The 24,463-nt window shown below is 33.8% G+C and overlaps 1 protein-coding gene across 2 annotated transcripts; it reads left to right on the top strand.

The window, feature by feature from the left end:
- Nucleotides 1-806: 806 nt before the first annotated feature.
- On the top strand, nt 807-24,062 carry LOC147387814 (protein YIP4a-like). 2 transcript variants are annotated; one of them, XM_086420211.1, is made up of 4 exons: nt 807-963; nt 1,199-1,726; nt 22,956-23,030; nt 23,631-24,062. In XM_086420211.1, exons 2-4 carry the CDS (start codon nt 1,214-1,216, stop codon nt 23,889-23,891), a joined length of 849 nt encoding a protein of 282 aa, XP_086276337.1. In that variant the 5' UTR covers nt 807-963; nt 1,199-1,213; the 3' UTR covers nt 23,892-24,062. The 2 variants fall into 2 exon arrangements, with proteins under 2 accessions (XP_086276337.1, XP_086276336.1); XM_086420210.1 differs by having other exon boundaries at nt 812-1,726.
- Nucleotides 24,063-24,463: the final 401 nt, after the last annotated feature.

The following is a 24,463-nucleotide window of genomic DNA, read 5'->3' as shown; positions in this document are numbered from 1 at the left end:
GGGTTAAAAGTTTTGGAATGAGTTGATTTTTGATGAGGATGATTTCTACAATGAGGAGATCATCCTCACAAAAAATTAGCACATCTTGAAACTTCTAACCCTATCAAAATAAGTTCAAGAACTGTAAATTGTCCCTTTTTTTTTTTTTTTTGAAAACTATTTTTGACGAGTTAGAAGTTTCAAAATAGACTGATTTTTGGTGAGGATGATCTCTAGACCATATAGACTATCCTCAATAAAAATTTGCTCATTCCAAAAACTTTAACCCATATAAAACAAAACAAAAAATGGCTATAGTGTGGGTTGCCCTTATTAATTCATAATGTGCTTTTATAATTGCACATCCTTCATTTTCATCGAAAATTATTCATCCAAATTAAGTTCTTTTAAAGTTGATTTCAAATTTTGGTGACTTGTATGACATTATTATTTTTAATTTGAAATTTGTAGGCTTTTATAAATAGAAATTATTATTTATAAATTGAAGATTTAAGTATTATTTATTATTTAAAAATAAATTATATTTTAATTTTATAAGAAATAATATATTTTATTATGTTTGATAATAAATAAGCATTTAAAATATGCAAACAATATATAATATGATTGTAAGGGTAACAAAGACAATTTATCAGTTTCAGCAATATGTAATAAATATGATTCAACATCTAAATAAATAATTTTTTCAACACTTAAATTCAGCGCTAATAAGTTTTAGCACTTAATTCAACACTTATTTTTTTCAATTTAACAAACAACACCTATTCCACCAGTCGCGTTCAAGCTATTGTGGCGAACCACGAACCCGAATTCGAACCGACAAACCAACTTACATAGCTTCACGAGCGTGAAAATGAAGGAAAGAAATTTTAGAAGTCAAAGAAAGCGAGCTTCCATGGCCTTTTTCAAACTGCGTCTCCATCGAAGCGGGCAAATCTACGAGTCCAGCACCTCCCCTTCGTGGTAAAATCTAGGGTTTCTTTCTCTCTTTCTCTTCGTTAGATTTCGTGTAATTCTCTGCATGTTAGGTCGTTCTTGAATTCTTAATTAGGTTTTTTTCTGTGTCAATTTGGAAGAATTTCTCCCCAATTCATCCAAGATCCATACTTTCTTACACCCCGATCCCTCATTTATTCGATCTAAACCTTTATTCTCTACCTATTTCACCTGATCTGCACTTTTGATCTCGTTTTTGAAGATTATCTTGGTGAAGATGTCGCACTTGCACAACGATACTGTTCCCCTTCATCCTTCTTCCCAATCAGATATCGATGAGATCGAAAACCTTATCAATGCTAGCGTTCAATCGGCTCCTTCAACAGTGTTGCCTGCCAGACCTCCAAGCCCTCCCAGAGCCTCAATCCCCGTTTCTTCATCTCCATTTATTGCATCCAATATCCCTCCCACTTATCAGAAAACCACTCCTGTTGTTGCCGCTAGTGTGCCCGTTCAGCCGGCTTTGCCTCCTCCGAATCCTAATTCGAATTCCAATGGAAATATTGCATCAAGTGGGTTTGGCTCGCCTGTTAACACTTTGACTGAGCCGGTGTGGGATACTGTGAAGAGAGATTTGTCTAGGATCGTCAGCAATTTGAAACTTGTGGTGTTCCCGAATCCATATCGCGAAGACCCGGGGAAGGCTATGAGGGATTGGGATCTTTGGGGGCCGTTTTTCTTCATCGTGTTTCTTGGTCTGACTTTGTCCTGGTCGGCGTCGGTAAAGAAGGTGAGTATCGGAGCTTTGTTTTACAAGAATTTTGTTTCTAGTTGTAGTTTTTTATTCTAGTTCTAGTTGTAGTTTAGTGTAATAACTTGTTCTTTATAGAGCTTATTATAGTTCTCACAATCTGTATGATTATAGGATCATGATGACTTGCTTTCATTAGCTTTAATCCTATGGATTGTTTGTGAATTTCATTTTTACACAAAACCATGTTTTTTGGGTGCGAAAATGGTGCTTTAGATAAATTATATTTGGGACACCTAAATCTGTAACCATAATGTCCATTTGTAAGTATTGGACGGAGATGGGTTATTGAATGGAACTTTAATGTGAAATAGTCATCTTTTTGTGAAAATATGAATTTCTCTTGTCGCCATAAGTCAACTTGGGTAAAAGGAGGTAGAATTTTTGGCTTGGTGATATGCTATCTGTATCAAGGAGTCAGTGACCAATTTCCAAACTGAAGATATATTTTTCTTTTAGGTTGTTTTGTTTATCAGTTCAAAGCACAAATTCAATGTTTGAGCTTGATAACTTTGGATGCAAAAATCCGCTCTTAATCTTCTTCGAAATTTGCAATTGATGAATCTTTTTTTCTTGGATTAAAAGCCCTAGCTCCACAACCACTTTGACCCTCATGTTATTCTGAGTATTGAAATTGGCAAAGTAAGGGAATAAAATGTTGCATATCTTTTTCTGTGTAGAATGCCCATATTTTTAAAGAATAGGGGAGATCTTGGATAGATCCCCTTTTAGATTTGGTCTTATATAATCTAACAATTTTCTATTTTGATTTAATTTTCTTCCTTGATTTGTCTCTATCAATTGCGTGTGGTAGGAACAAATTTAAGGAATACTTCATGTCCCAGATTTCGGGATTTGATCTAATTTATTGTAGTAGATGCATTCCAACATTCCTATCTATAATCATGATGTAAATATTAGATTTTCGAGTATATATGTACAACATGTCGTAGTCACTTAATAGGATTCTGGGATTTAGAGGGTTAGAATCCAATCGCTTGGTGGTATGTGGTATAGTTTTGATTTTTTACCTCCATGATCGTGGCGCCGTTTGTGGAATGATATGGTTCTTGTTTGGAAGCCTAATCCAACTACAAGGAGGTCATGATCTTTAAGGTCCTAGCTCTTAAATGAGCTGAGCCTAACCTCTAGGTTGGGAGGACATGTGGTTTTTTTGGAAGCCTAATCCAACTAATAAGATGTTGGAGTCTTTAGGGCTTCAGCTCTTAAGTGAGCTGAGTTCGAAGTCTAGGAGGGGAGGATATGTGGCTTATTTGGAAGCCTGATACAACTACAAGGAGATCAAATCTTTATGGCCTCAACTATTAAGTGAGCCAAGCCCGACCTCTAGGCTAGGAGGATATGAGGCTTGTTTGGAAGCCTGATCCAATTACAAGGAGTTTGAAATCTTTGAGGCCTCAACTCTAAAGTGAGCTAAGCCCGTTCTTTAGGCTGGGAGGATATATGGCTTGTTTGGAAGCCTGAGGTCGGAATTTTAGAGGATGGACAAAAGCTTTGCACGGCTCAAAAGCAAAGTCCTATTGAATAAAGTAGCAAGAATAATCATCATTTTTTAGAGTGACTCTCGGTTTAGGTGGTGACCAAATATTGTAGAGGATAGTTGTTATGTCAATCACAGATCAGATGGTAATAAAGTTGAAGTCGCTTAAGTAGAATATGCTTTTCATCGAAAAGAAATAAAAGTACAAAAAAGATAGAAAAAGAGATTTTTTTCGATGAGTGCAAAAGAAGAAAAATGGTAAGTGTTTTGGAGCTTAGGGTCATCGACTGGAATAGGCTATTCATATGGCGTCAGTAGGTGGGAGGTCATTAGTAGGGGCAAGGCAACAACAGGGTCTTTGTCGGCAATAGAAGCATGTGGAGAAGTCAAAGTTAGCTCAGTAGGATGAGGAAGAGGGGTTACCTCGGAAGGAACGGTTGCCTTGGCTGGGAAAAAAGCTTTCAATTTCTCATTCTTTGCTTCTCTTCCAGTTCTTTCTCTTTGGCTATTTTAGCCTATTCCAATTTGGTCTTAAGTGAGGCCACCTCCTTACTGTTGGTAGCATAGCGAAGCTCTGATTCTCCGAGTCGAGATTTGGCCTCGTTCATCTCTTCTTGAAGTCTTGTTTCTCGACCTCAACAACATCCCCTAGGGACATGGCCTCCTTAGCCATCTTGATAGCAGACTCCCTTTGGCTGGTTGACTCGTTTTGACTGGAAGCAATAGTGACCATGATATGTTGGACCTAAAAAACTAAATAGTAGGATTAGAGCTCGAGCATTATACAAAAGAAATATGGGAACAAATAGTAAAAGTGAAACAACTCGGAATGAGAACTTACCACGACGAGGCCCTTGAAGGCGTCATAATAGATGGAAGAGGGGTTGGTCTCAAAGTTTCGAGCAATTAGAGTTTGGTCCCTCGGAAGCCTGATAACTTCCATAATAGCCTTCGCCACATGGCTGCCATTAAGGGCAAAATTCTTTTCAGATATGTGTCGACCTAGGAGCTTTGGACAGTTGCTCCAAGGATGGTCAGGGGGAAGTTTTCGATTCTAGAGTTGTCAGACTGCCCCCCAGTTTGAGGAACTTGGATATTTGGGGGGAGTAGGGGATTTTTTTGCTTGTTGGGGAGCAATTGTGTGTTTTCCCTTCTTGGCCGATAAGATTGGATCAGAGCCATCAGGTCTGGATCGGACCTTTGGTGTAGGAAATAGTATAACACATGTCAAAAAAAATCTAAAAGCACATACAATGCAAAGTAATTAATCTAATCAACGAAGTAGTGTCAACTACATGTCAATTTTTTTTATAAGTATCAACTACATGTCAATTTTTTTTATAAGTATCAACTACATGTCAATGATTGCCACTATTGATGACATCGGTTATTAGCATCCCTCTGTCTTTTGATACTGTGTTGGTTGTAACGACTTATTGATGGTGGAGCAGGATATTCCCAAGTCCCGACTAGTATAAGTATTTTCTTCCACGGGTTGTTCCTCCTTAGAAATGGCAAATTCTTCATCTGCAATGGTTTATTTTCTTATAAAATTGTATAATGCCATACAAACAACAATATTTCGTTGTTTGTCCAATTTATATGTAAACATTAACTTCAATATTGGTCATTTTGCCTTCAAGACATCGAAATTTTGTTTGATCATGTTTTGGAGTGAAGAATGCGGATGGTTGAACAGTTCTTTTCGACTATTTGCTCGTGACCTCTTATATGCTTGTAGATGATATCAGACATCTCGATAAGGTGCGAGATAATAATCTATGAGTGGGTACCCAACATCAACCAAATAATATTTACCTATTAAATACAATTAATAAGAATTTATTTTCATATTTAAATAATAAATGTAAATATACAAGTGAGAATCTTCATATACAGACCTGATGGAGGATTTGAAGAATTTAAATTGGGACTATTGAGTGTATTGAGGAACACATGTGAATCGTTTACTAGTCTTTTCCAACAAACCATCACATGAGTGAACATTTCAAATGAACATGTGGCCATAATGTTTTATGTTAGGCCCTTGTATTTTCTATATCGCACTTATTCTTCTATCGGGACAAAAACACTAATATGTGTCCCTTCAATCACTCCAATACAATCTTATATATATTTCACTACATTAATGAAAACAAGCATCTGTAAAATATATGCATTAAAAAATACTTTCAAATAGGAAAAAAAAACATCGATTGATACAAATGTGCGATGAGACTTCATTGATGTTAGAGATACAATTAAGGACATTGATAAGTTCACAACAACCAACAAATTAAGTTGAAATATTTGCTGTTTGTTTGAAGTGAATGATCAAATTGATTTGCAACTAGTTTGTATCCTACTGTCAAAAGGAACATCATTACTAATTAAAGCTTGCATTGGTTTTTTTTTTCCCCAAATTAATATGTTGAAATTTCGTCCAAGAGGGGCTATCTAATTAGAGCCTGGATTAACAATGGATGTATTTTTTAGGTTAGTATGAACTTGTGTATTGTATTTGTACATAGATTAATCCAGACATGTGCATGGGGGTTGACTTTATGCGGGTTGTACGAGGCCGCATAATAATTGTTAGTACATAGGGGCTGACTTTGTGCGGGATGTAATCCTGTGATGTATCACCAATTATGTAGAATGGAAAGACATATTTTCATTAATCTGTGTACCACTTTGGAAAAATGAGATTCACTAAAGATACAATGGCATATTACAATTCAAGAATAAGTAGCGATGTTGCTTTTGGCACTATGACACAACTAGGGGCACATACTAGTTGCAAATTGATTTGATCATTCACTTGAAACAATTGACAAGTATTTCAACTTAGTTTTGTTGGCTATTTTGAACTTATCAATGTTCTTAATTATATCTCCTAACCTCAATGAGGTCCATCACACATTTGTAACAATCAACATTTTTGACCATATTTTAAGGTATTTTCTTATACATATACTTTATAAATGCTTGTTTTCATTAATGTTTATAAACTAATATAGTGAAATATATGTAGGATTGTATTAGAGCGATTGACAACACACACATTAGTGCTTTTGTCCCAATAGAAGAACAAATGCGATATCGATGAGACAATGGTCTAACACAAAACGTTATGACCACATGTTCATTTAACATGTTGTTCACTTATGTGGTGGTTAGTTGGGAATGATCAACAAATGATTCATGTGTGTTTTTTGATGCACAATAGTTTCACTTCAAATTTTTTACACATATACTAGGTCTGTATATGAAGATTCCTACTTGTATATGCTTATTTATTATTTAATTATATAAATATATTCTTAGTAATTTTTATATAATAGGTAAATATGATCTGGTAGATGTTGGGTTCACTCATGGATAGTTATCTCGTACCTTATCGAGGTGTTCGATATTATCTAAAAGAATAAAGGAGTTCACAAGCAAGTGACCAAAAAGAACTATTTAACCATATGAATTTTTCACTTTATTGAGTGAATTTTCGGTGTTTTGAAGGTAAAATGATTGATATTGAAGTTAAGGCTTTCATATAAATTGGACAAATAATGAAATATTGTTGTTGTTTGTATGATGTTGCATAATTTTATCAGAAAACAAGTCATTGCAGATTAAATTTTTTTCCTTTTTGAGGAGTGACTCGTGGACTAATACTAGTCGAGAGCATTCTACTCCCTCATCAGTAGGTCATCATAATTAACATAGAATCAAAAGACAAAGGGATGCAATAGCCGATGTCATGTATAGTGGTAATCATTGATATGTAATTGACATTATTTGGTTGATTAGAGTTATTATTGGATTTCTTGACATGTGCTACACTATTTATTTTTTTAATGTTGTATTTTTTCATGACTTCTATTGTTGAATTATATATTTGCGATTTATTTTCAATTCTTTGGTATTGATTAGTAATGTTGATATTGATGGCACATTATACGACTCCACTTTGTTCATGTAATCGAGTAATGATGTTGGTGCCAACTACAACCAAAGAAAACAATGGGCGTATGTTTTATAGATGTCCAACTTGACAAGTATTCCTATATGTATCATTTAATAAAAGAATGTTATATTTGTTTATTCTATGGTAACATACATCCATTATTTGCATTACAACGACATGTAGGTCTTTTTTTGGGTAGATGAAGTTGATAGTGTTGATTTTGATTATGCACTAGTAAAAAAATGCTTAAAGAAAAAAAAGAAAGCAAGTACATTATCTATGCATTAGTGGTTTGAATAGCTTTTATGACTGTGATCATCTTACTTCTCTTATCATTTCTTATGATTGCAATGTTATTTAGGTGATACTATGTACTGTATTTTGGATATACTACTTTTATATGGTTGTGTGTATGATGGATGGACATATGGTTTGTTGACACTTGTGAATTAGACAAGTGGATATCTATTTTGTGATGTCATTTGGATGATGTTATGTATGCTCATGGGTTGAAATATTATTTGTTGGAATTATGTAGATACTGTTTTATCAGCTAAAAGAAAATTTAGGTAAGTTTTTTAAGGTAGATGTTACCGAAATTTTGTTAAAACTTGTTGAATTTCAATCAAAATAATAAATGTATTAACATTAATTTTTTTTTTTTAAAAATTTAATATTATTAAATTTATATATTTTAGTATAATTGTACTATTATCGAGGTTGTTCTGTTTATTTCAATGCATTATTAAACATTAAGGGCATTCTAATCATTTTATTAGAATCCAATAGCTGTATCAAATAGTAATCATTAGATTATAGTAAACAACACAATATTTTTATAGGTGTTTATCAAACAAGTTTTTCATAGTGATAGTTTTTTTCAGATGGTTACTCTAGCTATTTCTAGTCGCAAAATTTGGCCGCAAAAGTTGACAACCTTATCAAACTGGACTACATCAATCTTGCCATAAAACCTCATTTTAAAATTGCAAATGCACCTCAAGTGCGTTTGGAAAGCTGAATCAAACAACCCCTTAGTCTTCAGAAGCCCCTTTATCATCTAATGGGTCTTTAGGCATGTCCCTTAGTTGGCAGAACCCGCCACACATCGGAGAAGCTTTCGGAGTAGAAGAAGAACGGGCGCTGGAAGAGCTCTCCGAATCTGACACCTAGACAACTCTCTTGGAGCGGTGACACCCGGTCTTGGGTTCTTCGACTAAAACTTTAGCAAGCACACTTCCTTGTGGGAAAGAAGGTAGGTGATTATGAAAATTTTTTCTACCAGCTACTAGTACGAAAGGCATAGGAAAGCCTGGCTTGTCAAAAGCAATAAGGTGACAAAACGAAACTTAGATGAAAAAAAGAAACTTACTGGAACGATCGAAGTTTGGGAATTTCAGGTCTGGTCCTACCTTTTGTCCATCCCCAACTCCCACTTTCTCGAGCATAAGATTGGGAAAAGAAACCAATCCTCGTCCGAATGAAGGAGATTGAACAAGGAATCATTTCGTCTCCTTTTGGGCAATAAAAAGGAGCCCAGACCTTTCGAGCACCTCTTTAAAAAGAATTGGGCTTGGATGTCAAGAGGCCCAAGTTTATGACCTTCATCAAGGGGAGTGCTCATATGCTCAGTGAGTTAGAAGAAATTCCCACTCATCTGACCAGGAGCATGAAGATAGAAGTTTGGGGACCTCCCTTTTTAAGGGGATTCAAGCGAAAAGTCTTGAACTGGCCCCATAACACAACTTTGGTGCCATCCTCTAAATCTTGTGAAAATGGAGGCTCCACAATGAACTCCATATTTCACCCTGATCTCCTCAAGAGTGGGATACCTAGGGTTGTATGGTCTACTCTTACCCATTTAAGACAAAGGGAAGAGGATGAGATTTTGTTTACCTTAACAAAAAAGGAAAAAGAGAGCAATGGAAGGGAAGAGTGGACGAAAGAGTCACCTTTGAGAAGCTTTAGCTCACCTTGAGAGGAAAAACAATCGGAAAGATCTCATCTGTTGGTTGATGTCGATTTTTAGATAGTCAAGATTAGGAAGACGAACGAAGGAGGAAGAAGACACAAAAGAGAGAAAACTAAGGCAAAGTAGAAAGAAAAAAATAACGAAGAGAGTATATTTATAGAAAGTAAAATCCTCTTAGGATTGAGATGAGTGGAGGAGATTGTGCCACCGCCAATACATTAATGAAAGCTAATAATGGCATTTAATGCATGGGAAACGAGAAGGCACAATGACTTCACATGCTTACGTCAATGTAGTAAGTACACCACGCTAGGACTGTCAATGGATACTAATCAAATCGGATATGACTATATCCGAATTCGAATCTTGAAAAAAATATTTGATATTCGAATTCGAATCTGAAATCCGATGGATATTGTATATCAATATTTTTTTAGTATATTGTATATCAATATTCGAATCCGATTAAGTAATCGAATATTTGCTAATATCTGATTCGAATTCGGTATCAAATCGGTTTGAAAAAATTCTAAGATTCAAATTGATGGGATGACCCTTGAACTCGATTTTTTGTGATAAATTTATGTAAAATGACCTGAATACCCTCATCTTCAACATGTAGGAAAAAAATCCTAATTTTTTTAATTATCTAAAAATGCTGGGATTTTTGGTAGAAAAACTTTTTTTAGGATTTTTGGGTAGAAAAACCAATGGATTTTTACCAAAATCCTTTTCTTATTTTTCTAAAATCTATAACAAAAATCTAAATGCCATCATCATCAACTTGTGACAAAAACCCCATCTTTCTTCCAAAATCAATCCCACCTTCAGGGCTTCAACCCTTAAGTCTTCATCTTTAATACCAAATCTTGAACCCTAGTATTCTATTTCATTCAACCTCCAAACAACAAGGTAAGATAGGATTTAGGGGAAGTAGAAAATGGTGGAATTTTGGGTAAAAAAATCAAAGGCTTTCTAGAGCAGGTAAAAGGGCGAGATTAAAGACGATGGACTTGAGATCAAGATGAGGTCAAATATGTTGAAAGAAAATGGAGTAGTTTGCAGATGACAAATTTTGAGAGAGAATGGTTTCTTGGATCATGGTTGAAGATGTGTGTGTGTGTGAGAGAGATTTACATACATATATGATTGATCGTTGGAGATTGGCTGGAGAAGATGATCATCCACTTCTCACAAACCCTCAATTAAGTTGAGAAAGGAGGGATAAACCAAAAAATATAAAAACGTTTGAAAAAATTGATTATTATTATATTAATAATATAATAATGTAAATATATTTATTACATTATTTTACAAATCAGATTGGATTTTATCGGATCGGATGTATCAACATTTGAATTTGAATATCAAACAAATATCCATATTTGAATCCCATATCTGAAATTTCGATTTCGAATTCGAATTCAAATCGGATTTGGATTTTTGATTATCCATTGACAAGTTTATGCCATGTGTCAAACACCTAGTGGAGTCCATAACTTGGTTAGGTGTAGTGTCAACCAACAAATAAAAATGTGTAAAATCATGCATTATGTCTAATAGCGTAATTATGGCACAAGAACATGACACATGGCAAGAGAAGTATAAATCTCAAAAAATTGAATGAACTTCCAAGCCTTCGATAGGGTGCAACTCTGGAGGTAAAAATCAGAACTATGCCATGTGTCTCCTAGAGATTAGACTTGGACCCTCTAAACACTATAGAGCAGTCACTACCAATATCTACAAAAGTTGAAAATATATCTTTATTACCCTCTAATTTGCTAGAAAAACTTCAAAACAAGAAATATAACTATATTCATTTTGGCCTAATACAAGTTGCCATCGTTCCTTTAACCAGAACATGCCTCAATACGTCTACTCTAGCCCATGTTAGAGATAGAAGACACCTCAAATTTTCGGATCAACTAATAGGCATGATCCAAGCCCCTTTGAATGAGGGACCAGTTTTCTTTAAATGTTTCCCAAATTTTTCTGTTTCTCTAACAGATCCTACTATAACAAAATCATTAACATTAGGAGTACAAACAAAAGGATTCAATATGCCAAATTCAGAAAATATTTCTATAATTTATAGAATCTATTACAAATCGATGATGTCATTAATACCAAATGTTGCCTATCAAAGTCAGACAAAAGGATTAACAACTTTGTTTCTAACAAATTTTAGAAACACTGTAATAACACAAAAACAAATACAATGGGACAATATAGATCTAAACAGTTCTTGGAAAATCGAAGAAGCACAAGAGCCAACCCCTAAAGAAGAAGACCAAATAGAAAGCATAACAGAACACCCTGATGGATCTATAGAAATAAACTTTGAAAATATTTGTCAAAAGAACTATATGATTTCTAGACCATCTACCAGCTCTTCACGCAAATCTTTCGATCAGGTTACCAATAGAACATATAACACCGTTCCTACTCATATATCATACCCCATATATACCAAACAAAAGGAACCCACAGAACCTGACTACAACCCAACAGAATCAGACTTTGGAAGTCCTCCCAGACAAATAAACACAATAACTATAAAAGAAAATTTTATAATAAATAAAGAGTTATTAAGAACAAATAAGAAAGATCCTCTGAACAAATGGTTTTTTAAAAACTTTTCAAACCCAGAACAAAAAATTATTAAAGAAAAATGGTTTGAAGAAATGCATAACAAACAAACTCATATTCCCTTATTTTTATGGCTAAAAACCCAAAATAATGATAATAAACTTTCTATAAACATGATAAAACAAAAGATACAAATATGGGAAACCTTAAAAAATGAGAAAATAGAATCTATATTTCCTCCTTTCAGGTCTATAAAGACAATGGGATCTGTTGCTACCCCCCTAAAATCTGAAGTTCAATTCCAAAAAGAAACACAGTGTACCCAGAAGGATCTATCTCACATAATAGAACAAAATAATTATACCAATACCTACCTTAATCAATTAGGTCAACACTTTGAAAACATTAATAATAATAATAATCATAATAAAAAACTAAGGCCAACACTTATAGGACAAACATCTAAAATATTAAACAAAGAACCAGAAAAATCTCAAAAAATAAAATATCCATTTCACCTACAAGAAGGGTTAACACCTATTGACACTTCAGCCTCCTTTATCGAAGAAATAGGATTTTTATATCTTTTTAGTTTGTTTATTTGAATAGGTTCATCATTTGTGTCACTGGTCAATGGCGATTCAGTTTCTGGAGAATTATTTTGTGATGATTTCTGAATCGTCTTTATTCTGTTAGAACATTTCAAATATTTTCAAATTTCCTTGAATTCTTTTCGTTTTTCTTCGATAAAGGAGGCTGAAGTGTCAATAGGTGTAACCCTTCTTGTAGGTGAAATGGATTTTTTATTTTTTGAGATTTTTCTGGTTCTTTGTTTAATATTTTAGATGTTTGTCCTATAAGTGTTGGCCTTAGTTTTTTATTATGATTATTATTATTATTAATGTTTTCAAAGTGTTGACCTAATTGATTAAGGTAGGTATTGGTATAATTATTTTGTTCTATTATGTGAGATAGATCCTTCTGGGTACACTGTGTTTCTTTTTGGAATTGAACTTCAGATTTTAGGGGGGTAGCAACAGATCCCATTGTCTTTATAGACCTGAAAGGAGGAAATATAGATTCTATTTTCTCATTTTTTAAGGTTTTCCATATTTGTATATTTTGTTTTATCATGTTTATAGAAAGTTTATTATCATTATTTTGGGTTTTTAACCATAAAAATAAGGGAATATGAGTTTGTTTGTTATGCATTTCTTCAAACCATTTTTCTTTAATAATTTTTTGTTCTGGGTTTGAAAAGTTTTTAAAAAACCATTTGTTCAGAGGATCTTTCATTATTTGTTCTTTTAATAACTCTTTATTTATTATAAAATTTTCTTTTATAGTTATTGTGTTTATTTGTCTGGGAGGACTTCCAAAGTCTGATTCTGTTGGGTTGTAGTCAGGTTCTGTGGGTTCCTTTTTTTGGTATATATGGGGTATGATATATGAGTAGGAACGGTGTTATATGTTCTATTGGTAACCTGATCGAAAGATTTGCGTGAAGAGCTGGTAGATGGTCTAGAAATCATATAGTTCTTTTGACAAATATTTTCAAAGTTTATTTCTATAGATCCATCAGGGTGTTCTGTTATGCTTTCTATTTGGTCTTCTTCTTTAGGGGTTGGCTCTTGTGCTTCTTCGATTTTCCAAGAACTGTTTAGATCTATACTGTCCCATTGTATTTGTTTTGGTGTTATTACAGTGTTTCTAAAATTTGTTAGAAACAAAATTGTTAATCCTTTTGTCTGACTTTGATAGGCAACATTTGGTATTAATGACATCATCGATTTGTAATAGATTCTATAAATTATAGAAATATTTTCTGAATTTGGCATATTGAATCCTTTTGTTTGTACTCCTAATGTTAATGATTTTGTTATAGTAGGATCTGTTAGAGAAACAGAAAAATTGGGAAACAATTAAAGAAAACTGGTCCCTCATTCAAAGGGGCTTGGATCATGCCTATTAGTTGATCCGAAAATTTGAGGTGTCTTCTATCTCTAACATGGGCTAGAGTAGACGTATTGATGCCTGTTCTGGTTAAAGAACGATGGCAACTTGTATTAGGCCAAAATGAATATAGTTATATTTCTTGTTTTGAAGTTTTTTCTAGCAAATTAGAGGGTAATAAAGATATATTTTCAACTTTTGTAGATATTGGTAGTGACTGCTCTATAGTGTTATGATATAGTCATTTTTGGTTTTAGATTTATCTTTATAGATTTCTTTTGTTGGAACTTTTGGAATTGTCCAGTTTTTTATTGATTGTTCTATGTTTTCATATGATATCTCATCGCTTTGTTTGATGGATATAGATCTTATAGTCTCTGGTTGAGAGGAAGTACTACCTAAGTGTAATTTTTTCTAAAAGGTTTCAAAATTATTTCCATTATCTATTCTGATCAAAGGGTTTAAATTTTTTATTTTTAGTGGCTGGTCAAGGATTTACTTCTCGAAAACAAAAATCACAATTCACGAGTTTTACTACCTGACTAGGAAGCCTCGAACCTAAAATTTTTTTCTTTAAAACTTTGAAATAGATAGAAATATGAAAAAATTTTGAAATCAGACAATAAAGAGTATAGTAGCAAATAAGACACAATAAAGAATATATATATATTTCTCGTTTGAATATTACAAAGACTTTGAGACTCACTGAACTTGGCTCTGATACCACTTTTGAGAAGTTTTTGAGAAACTTTTGAGATAAGGATCGGAGAGGGAGAGGGTGAAGATCGGAGAATACCACTTTTGAGAAGCTTTTGAGAAACTTTTGAGATAAGGATCGGAGAGGGAGAGGGTGAGAGAGATGGTTAAGGTTGGAGATGAGATGAGATGAAGTCGGAGATGAGAAGGTTGGAGATGAGATGAGATGAAGGTCGGAGATGGTGAAGGTTGGAGATGATATTCCAATTGCCTCTTTTAAGAAACATCTTCTCCTTTTATAGGAGTTTCTTAAAGCAGAGCCACTAACAGACAAAATAAAGATAGTATGCGCATTTACAGATGGGCGCATGTGATACAATAGTTACAACAATTATTAAAGTGCTACTGACCGACAAAATAAAAGTAATATGCGCATTTACATCAAGGCGCATGTGATGCAATAGTTACATAAAGACACACCTATGCATACTGACTGGACACACAATAATTAAAGCTAAAGTGAGCGCATGCTCACAGATAATAATTGAATTGACTGTTGCTTTGACTTTTGACTTGCCGTTTGTTGACTTCTTCTTTGCTGGTAATGTATCTGTACATTTTGACTTTTGTACGTATTTTAGAACAAAAGCTGCTCAACATCTTCGTCGTCGTCGTTTTCAGAGGGGCTGTTGGAGGACGAGGATTTAGCAGTAGCAGATCCACGGCTGGATATAGTATCTTTGAGGCTCTTGAGTTCTTTGGAGATCTTTTGCATTTGTTCAATGGCTGTCAAGAAATCTTGAGCAGAGACTTTTGCTGGGGATGTTGTTGGAGTTACCGTAGATGAAGCTGCAACCTTAGCATAAGTTTTGGATGATTTTGGTAGATTCGGAAAATTTGATGGAGAAATCTTTAAAGGTGAATTCTTCGCGGAAGAAGACTCAGCAACTTTGGTTTGATCAAATTTATCCCACCATTTAACGTAGGTATTCTTGAAAAATGTGGGAAAACTATCTAGGATTTCTTTTGAATGGTTCCATCTAAGAATCCATGGGTATTTAGTGTGGGCAAAGAACAACATATTTTGATAATTTAAGTCTTCGATCTTGAATTTATTGTTGTTGATAAATTCTTCAAAGAGGGTAACTTGCTCAAAGGGAAGAATTTCGGAGGTTGAGCCATAAATTTGCCACCACTGGGTAAAGAACCAATAAGGGATTTGTTTATTGAAGTTTTGGCAGAATTGAATGAACCAGGAATGAGACCCTTTTGTATTTTGAATGAGTAGAACGTATTCCCAAGCGTTTTGATAGTCCCAGTATGTAAAAGGAATTTGTTGGTTGGAAGGGGATTTGACATATTTGGAAGTCCAAAAGGAACTTCCCCAGTCTTGTTCAGAGATTATTTTTTGAATTTTTATTTTTGAATAAGCTATTTGGCCATCTTGATCGAGATTATGAGATACAATTGCACTTTGTGTTTGGGAAAGAATGGCTTCATAGAATTTTGAAGAAAGGTTGGATTGTTTGGGATTAAACAGATTGTTTGTAGGAAACAATTGTTTTTGGATTTGAGGTATTGAAAAAGACTCATATTGCTTTTGAGATAGAGAAAATAAAGCTTGACTCATTTTATGGAGATATTCAGACTTTGGGGATATTGGAGAGAATTTAGAGGGGGAGATTTCAATGGGTATCTTATCTTTTCCTTTGGTCTTTTGATGACTTTTGGAAGTGCTCATTGTTGTGGCTTTTGAAGGAATTCTCTGGTTAAAAAATCAGGAAGGCAGTTTTGAGACCCAGGGATAAATTCAATGTCAAATTCAAAAATCGAAAGTAAAGCTTGCCATCTGGCGAAAATTTGTTTTGAAGCAAGATTTTTGACATCTTTTTCTAAAACTTCTTTGGCAGATTTACAATCAATTTTAACAAAAACTTTTGATTTAATATGTCACTTTGAAATTTCAAAACAGTTAGAACAATGGCTAATATTTCCTTTTTTATTGTAGAGTAATTTTGTTGACAGGGATTCCAAATTCCAGTAGTATACCTTACTAGAACGTCTTACTCCAGACCAACTTATTACAACAAAAACAAAAATTATTATAGGAGACCAACACCTGTAGATCTCCAATTTGAAAAAAAAAAATAAACCCAAGCAAACATTATAATGGAAATGAAATATATGAATGGAATATAGATGGCCAAACATATTATCAGATAATGAACACTATATCCCAAATGATAGTTTTTGGAAATGCCTGCCATAGATACAACCTATCCGTAGAACACATGACTCTTGCTGTTGCAGGAGGATTTACAGGACAGTTGTACGGATGGTGGCACAATATGTTAAGTCAATCAGAAAGAGATGAAATAATAAAACATGTAAAACTCAATGAAAACGGAGAACCAGAATTGGATGACAAAGGAAAACCACAACCTGATGGATTTTTAACTTTAATATCTACTATATCCTACATTTTAATGGAAGAATAGATGAAATGGGTCAAAAGGATAGAGAAATATTAATGAGCCTAAAATGCCCAACACTAACCGACTTTAGATGGTATAAAGATGTCTATTTATCTAAACTATACTCCCTAAATTCTGGTTGTGATGACGTATTTTGGAAAGAAAAATTTATATCTGGCTTACCCAAATTGTTCGCCGAAAAGGTTCGAAAAAGCCTAAAAAATAATGATACAGATACTATAGACTATCGATTATACTCATTCGGAATGTTAATACAAAGAGTCAACATGGTTGGACTTAAGCTATGCTCAGAACTCAAACTCAAAAAACAAAAATCTCGCAGAGAATTAGGGGATTTCTGCTATCAATTTGGAAAAGAAATGTTTAGAGCCCCATCACAAAAAATTAACAGAAAACCTTTGAGATCAACCCGATTAAAAAACAGCCTAAAACAAAATACCCCAACCTTTTATAAAAAATTCTCCAAAAGAAGATCAAACATAGGAGAAAAACCACAATAAGGTATCGATACTAAACCCATTATCTGCTATAAATGCGGAAAACCTGGTCACAAAGCTAATAAATGTCATCTAAAAAATTTTAAGAAAAAGGTTAATGAAATAAACATACCCCCTTCTTCCTCTGAAAATGAAAAAACCTCCTCATCCACAGAAGATGACTGTAGATGCCCATGGCATCTAGATACAGTCTCATCAAGTTCATCCTCAATAAATATGCTTCAAATTAATGTCTTAACCGAAAACGAAAAACTGATGTTAAAGATACTAGATGAAATTCCTAATCAAACACAAAGAACAAATCACTTGATTCAAATCATGGAAAATATAAAAAATCAAGATTCAAAAGAAAAGAGCACAAAACATAATCCTCCTACCTCATTTCAAGCATATTCATTAAAGGACATCTATTCTAGAGTAAACAAAATTGGATCAAAAGAATCTACGTCTAATATCACGTTATCTGGTTTACAACATCAAATTAATCAACTAAAAGAAGAGATTAGCTTCTTAAGAGAACAAATATCTGAGTTACAGATATCTTCAAACATTCAAATAGAATCTGAAAAATTATCTGACACTGAAGTATTGGATACAGAAAAACAGACAAATGATTTTCTCAACACAATTACCCATTACAAATATCAAAAATGGTATACTACTATAACCATAAAAAATAAAAAATTCTCAAAGAAATTCATAGCTCTAATAGATTCGGGAGCAGACTTAAACTGCATACAAGAAGGAATAATCCCTATATCCTTCTGCGAACCCACCAATACTTCCTTAATAACAGCCAATGGAAAACGAATGAATATTAAATACAAAATCACAGATTCCTATATTTGTAAAAACAAAACTTGTATCCCAGTCCCTTTTTTAATCGTTCCAAATCTACAATAAGAAGCTATACTAGGAAACCCTTTTCTAAATCAAATACAGCCATTTATAATGACTCAAGAAGGAATCCTTTGCAAAATAGAAAATACAGAATTACTCTTTGACTTTATAACACCCCCTACATACGGCCAAGTTGATGTATTAATAAACCTGATTAAATCTAAAGAAAAACAGCTTAATTTAGTAAATCAAGAAAAGGAATTTCAAAAGATAAAACAAGAACGCAAAATTCTTTTTGACTTTCTAAAAAACCCAAAGAAAAATAATCCTAAAAAGACTTGGACTACAGATCATACTCTTGCAGTTCAAAAGATAAAACAAACTGTTAAGGTACTGCCTTGTCTACATATTCATAATCCTAATCTACCAAAAATAATACAAACAGACGCGTCCGAAGTAGGATATGGAGGAATATTGCTACAAAAAACAGAAAAAGAAGAACAAATAGTAAGGTATACTACTGGAATTTGGAATCCCTGTCAACAAAATTACTCTACAATAAAAAAGGAAATATTAGCCATTGTTCTAACTGTTTTGAAATTTCAAAGTGACATATTAAATCAAAAGTTTTTGTTAAAAATTGATTGTAAATCTGCCAAAGAAGTTTTAGAAAAAGATGTCAAAAATCTTGCTTCAAAACAAATTTTCGCCAGATGGCAAGCTTTACTTTCGATTTTTGAATTTGACATTGAATTTATCCCTGGGTCTCAAAACTGCCTTCCTGATTTTTTAACCAGAGAATTCCTTCAAAAGTCACAACAATGAGCACTTCCAAAAGTCATCAAAAGACCAAAGGAAAAGATAAGATACCCATTGAAATCTCCCCCTCTAAATTCTCTCCAATATCCCCAAAGTCTGAATATCTCCATAAAATGAGTCAAGCTTTATTTTCTCTATCTCAAAAGCAATATGAGTCTTTTTCAATACCTCAAATCCAAAAACAATTGTTTCCTACAAACAATCTGTTTAATCCCAAACAATCCAACCTTTCTTCAAAATTCTATGAAGCCATTCTTTCCCAAACACAAAGTGCAATTGTATCTCATAATCTCGATCAAGATGGCCAAATAGCTTATTCAAAAATAAAAATTCAAAAAAAATAATCTCTGAACAAGACTGGGGAAGTTCCTTTTGGACTTCCAAATATGTCAAATCCCCTTCCAACCAACAAATTCCTTTTACATACTGGGACTTTCAAAACGCTTGGGAATACGTTCTACTCATTCAAAATACAAAAGGGTCTCATTCCTGGTTCATTCAATTCTGCCAAAACTTCAATAAACAAATCCCTTATTGGTTCTTTACCCAGTGGTGGCAAATTTATGGCTCAACCTCCGAAATTCTTCCCTTTGAGCAAGTTACCCTCTTTGAAGAATTTATCAACAACAATAAATTCAAGATCGAAGACTTAAATTATCAAAATATGTTGTTCTTTGCCCACACTAAATACCCATGGATTCTTAGATGGAACCATTCAAAGAAATCCTAGATAGTTTTCCCACATTTTTCAAGAATACCTACGTTAAATGGTGGGATAAATTTGATCAAACCAAAGTTGCTGAGTCTTCTTCCGCGAAGAATTCACCTTTAAAGATTTCTCCATCAAATTTTCCGAATCTACCAAAATCATCCAAAACTTATGCTAAGGTTGCAGCTTCATCTACGGTAACTCCAATAACATCCCCAGCAAAAGTCTCTGCTCAAGATTTCTTGACAGCCATTGAACAAATGCAAAAGATCTCCAAAGAACTCAAGAGCCTCAAAGATACTATATCCAGCCGTGGATCTGCTACTGCTAAATCCTCGTCCTCCAACAGCCCCTCTGAAAACGACGACGACGAAGATGTTGAGCAGTTTTTGTTCTAAAATACGTACAAAAGTCAAAATGTACAGATACATTACCAGCAAAGAAGAAGTCAACAAACGGCAAGTCAAAAGTCAAAGCAACAGTCAATTCAATTATTATCTGTGAGCATGCGCTCACTTTAGCTTTAATTATTGTGTGTCCAGTCAGTATGCATAGGTGTGTCTTTATGTAACTATTGCATCACATGCGCCCTGATGTAAATGCGCATATTACTTTTATTTTGTCGGTTTTGTCGGTCAGTAGCACTTTAATAATTGTTGTAACTATTGTATCACATGCGCCCATCTGTAAATGCGCATACTATCTTTATTTTGTCAGTTAGTGGCTCTGCTTTAAGAAACTCCTATAAAAGGAGAAGGATGTTTCTTAAAAGAGGCAATTTGGAATATCATCTCCAACCTTCACCATCTCCGACCTTCATCTCATCTCATCTCCAACCTTCACCATCTCCGACCTTCATCTCATCTCATCTCCAACCTTAACCATCTCCGATCTTCACCCTCTCCCTCTCCGATCCTTATCTCAAAAGTTTCTCAAAAGCTTCTCAAAAGTGGTATTCTCCGATCTTCACCCTCTCCCTCTCCGATCCTTATCTCAAAAGTTTCTCAAAAGCTTCTCAAAAGTGGTATCAGAGCCAAGTTCAGTGAGTCTCAAAGTCTTTGTAATATTCAAACGAGGTAATATATATATATTCTTTATTGTGTCTTATTTGCTACTATACTCTTTATTGTCTGATTTCAAAATTTTTCATATTTCTATCTATTTCAAAGGTTTTAAAGAAAAATTTTTTAGGTTCGAGGCTTCCTAGTCAGGTAGTAAAACTCGTGAATTGTGATTTTTGTTTTCGAGAAGTAAATCCTTGACCAGCCACTAAAAATAAAAAATTTAAACCCTTTGATCAGAATAGATAATGGAAATAATTTTGAAACCTTTTAAGAAAAAATTACACTTAGGTAGTACTTCCTCTCAACCAGAGACTATAAGATCTATATCCATCAAACAAAGCGATGAGATATCATATGAAAACATAGAACAATCAATAAAAAACTGGACAATTCCAAAAGTTCCAACAAAAGAAATCTATAAAGATAAATCTAAAACCAAAAATGACTATATCATAAACACTATAGAGCAGTCACTACCAATATCTACAAAAGTTGAAAATATATCTTTATTACCCTCTAATTTGCTAGAAAAACTTCAAAACAAGAAATATAACTATATTCATTTTGGCCTAATACAAGTTGCCATCGTTCCTTTAACCAGAACAGGCATCAATACGTCTACTCTAGCCCATGTTAGAGATAGAAGACACCTCAAATTTTCGGATCAACTAATAGGCATGATCCAAGTCCCTTTGAATGAGGGACCAGTTTTCTTTAATTGTTTCCCAAATTTTTCTGTTTCTCTAACAGATCCTACTATAACAAAATCATTAACATTAGGAGTACAAACAAAAGGATTCAATATGCCAAATTCAGAAAATATTTCTATAATTTATAGAATCTATTACAAATCGATGATGTCATTAATACCAAATGTTGCCTATCAAAGTCAGACAAAAGGATTAACAACTTTGTTTCTAACAAATTTTAGAAACACTGTAATAACACCAAAACAAATACAATGGGACAGTATAGATCTAAACAGTTCTTGAAAAATCGAAGAAGCACAAGAGCCAACCCCTAAAGAAGAAGACCAAATAGAAAGCATAACAGAACACCCTGATGGATCTATAGAAATAAACTTTGAAAATATTTGTCAAAAGAACTATATGATTTCTAGACCATCTACCAGCTCTTCACGCAAATCTTTCGATCAGGTTACCAATAGAACATATAACACCGTTCCTACTCATATATCATACCCCATATATACCAAACAAAAGGAACCCACAGAACCTGACTACAACCCAACAGAATCAGACTTTGGAAGTCCTCCCAGACAAATAAACACAATAACTATAAAAGAAAATTTTATAATAAATAAAGAGTTATTAAAAGAACAAATAATGAAAGATCCTCTGAACAAATGGTTTTTTAAAAACTTTTCAAACCCAGAACAAAAAATTATTAAAGAAAAATGGTTTGAAGAAATGCATAACAAACAAACTCATATTCCCTTATTTTTATGGCTAAAAACCCAAAATAATGATAATAAACTTTCTATAAACATGATAAAACAAAAGATACAAATATGGGAAACTCATCATTCTTACTTACATCAATGAATTATTGTTTCAATGAGCATTGATGCGTAGAGGTTTCAAAGGGGTGTTCTTTGAAGACTTTTTCAAATGGAGTAGTTAGTTCGCAACTAAGTGGAGTTTCTTGATTTCTTCTTTGAATATCTTTATAACTTTTTCTTGTATTTTTCCTTGGTTGGTTTGGTTAGGCAGGTTTCCTTGACCTGACCTTTCATTTTCTACTATTTTTTCCTGATATATTAGTTTATGCACCTATTAAAAAACCGTTATATGTGCATCTTATGCACTTTGAGGCATCAAAAAGGCTATCTCTAGTCTCTACTCATGTCTAGGATGAACCCTTGCAGTGAGAATACGCTCTCATGGAACTAATTAGATAATTTTATATCGTACAACTGACATTGCTGTATGGAAATTAATGGGCCATTTAGCTTTTGATCTATGACTTGCTCTATTATAATGATTTTTTCCTTATTTGAAAGAAGACTACAATCTAATTTATCTATGTTTCTGCTTTTAGTTACTAAGGTTATTTTTTCCTTTTTTTTTTCTGACTATCTTCCAGTCCGAGGTTTTCGCTGTTGCTTTTGCTCTCCTTGCAGCTGGTGCGATCGTTCTAACGTTGAATGTCCTACTCTTGGTAAGTCTCTCTCTCTCTCTCTATATATATATATATGGGAAAAGGTTGCATGGACTGAAGGACCATGTAGAGCCTGGACCAAGGTTCACATTTGGGCCACGTGGACTGTCACGTTGGTCAAAATGACACCTTAGCCCTCTACAATTAATCTTTTAGATCGGTTTTGAAAAAAAAAATTTATAAACAATATGAATTTTGTGCCCTCATTAAGAAGCTGTGTGTGTGTGAGTTATTCAAATTGTAAATTTTGTACCCTTATGGAGAAGCTTTGTTTTTCCAATTATCAGCCTAGTTGGATGATTCGAACAACCCAAACCAATTTTTATCATTTTTAGGATGGCTTGGAAAACAAGTACAGCAGTGTAAGAATATACATCATTTATACCTATCGAAAAGAAGAAAGAAAATATAGGATACACCATTTATATAATAATTAGAATCGAATCGCTGGACATTTGTATAATACCATGAAATGACTTCCTCAATTGCTTGAGGAGATCATTCCCCTATTACATGCACACATATGCATACAACTCTACATCTTTCTATTTATTTATACCAAAAATTGATGTAGTTATATACCATGGTTCATTATTTTAGGGTGGTCACATAATATTCTTCCAGAGTCTCAGCCTGCTCGGCTACTGTCTGTTCCCTCTGGATGTCGGAGCCATAATCTGCATGCTGAAAGACAATGTGATAGTAAAGGCGATTGTCGTGTGTGTGACGTTGGCTTGGAGCTCTTGGGCTGCATATCCGTTCATGAGTTCTGCTGTCAACCCGAGGAGAAAAGCCCTTGCGCTTTATCCAGTCTTCCTTATGTATGTATCTATTGGTTTTCTGATCATTGCAATCGATTAAGACATCAAGGATGAATTTTGATCTACATATTAAAAAAAGAGAACGACTTATAAGCCAATGTAGTTATCTTGCTTCTTACCTGTTGATTTATTTATGTTTCTTTGGTAACTGAATAAATATTTGGAGATTTGATTGTAGTTATATTAGCTAGTCTATCAGTGAGTTGTATTCTGTGGTTTGTACTTTCATTTTATTTTATGGGTAAACTGGACTTGCAAAGAGGGAAGCACCAACCGAGCTATGAGTCTAAGCACTATGGTTTGTACTTTCATGGAGGGATTTGGGCTTTACTCTTGTTTTCTTTCTCAAACTGTTTATGGCAAGAAAAGTAACTTGGTGCTTCACCATTATCTCAAATTTCTGGGATTAGTTTTCAATGAAGTTGTACTTGAACAGGAGATCTCAAAGTTCCATTCCAATAAGTCAACTCTCATACTGGGTACAGTTCAGATCATTGTTAGAGAAGTTTGTACCATTTATTGTTGCTAAAAAAAAACTGGTTTATCTTGGTCCAGTTGTGGTTAATGGGGTTGCTATGCCCATTGAAATAATTCTGCTTGCATCATAGCTCA

This window comes from Akebia trifoliata, chromosome 13, assembly GCF_017979445.1.
Source record: "Akebia trifoliata isolate Shusen 1 chromosome 13, ASM1797944v1, whole genome shotgun sequence".
In the NCBI taxonomy this organism is placed as follows: domain Eukaryota; kingdom Viridiplantae; phylum Streptophyta; class Magnoliopsida; order Ranunculales; family Lardizabalaceae; genus Akebia; species Akebia trifoliata.
Note: the sequence above shows the minus strand (reverse complement) of the source record. Positions and strands in the feature narration are given on the sequence as shown.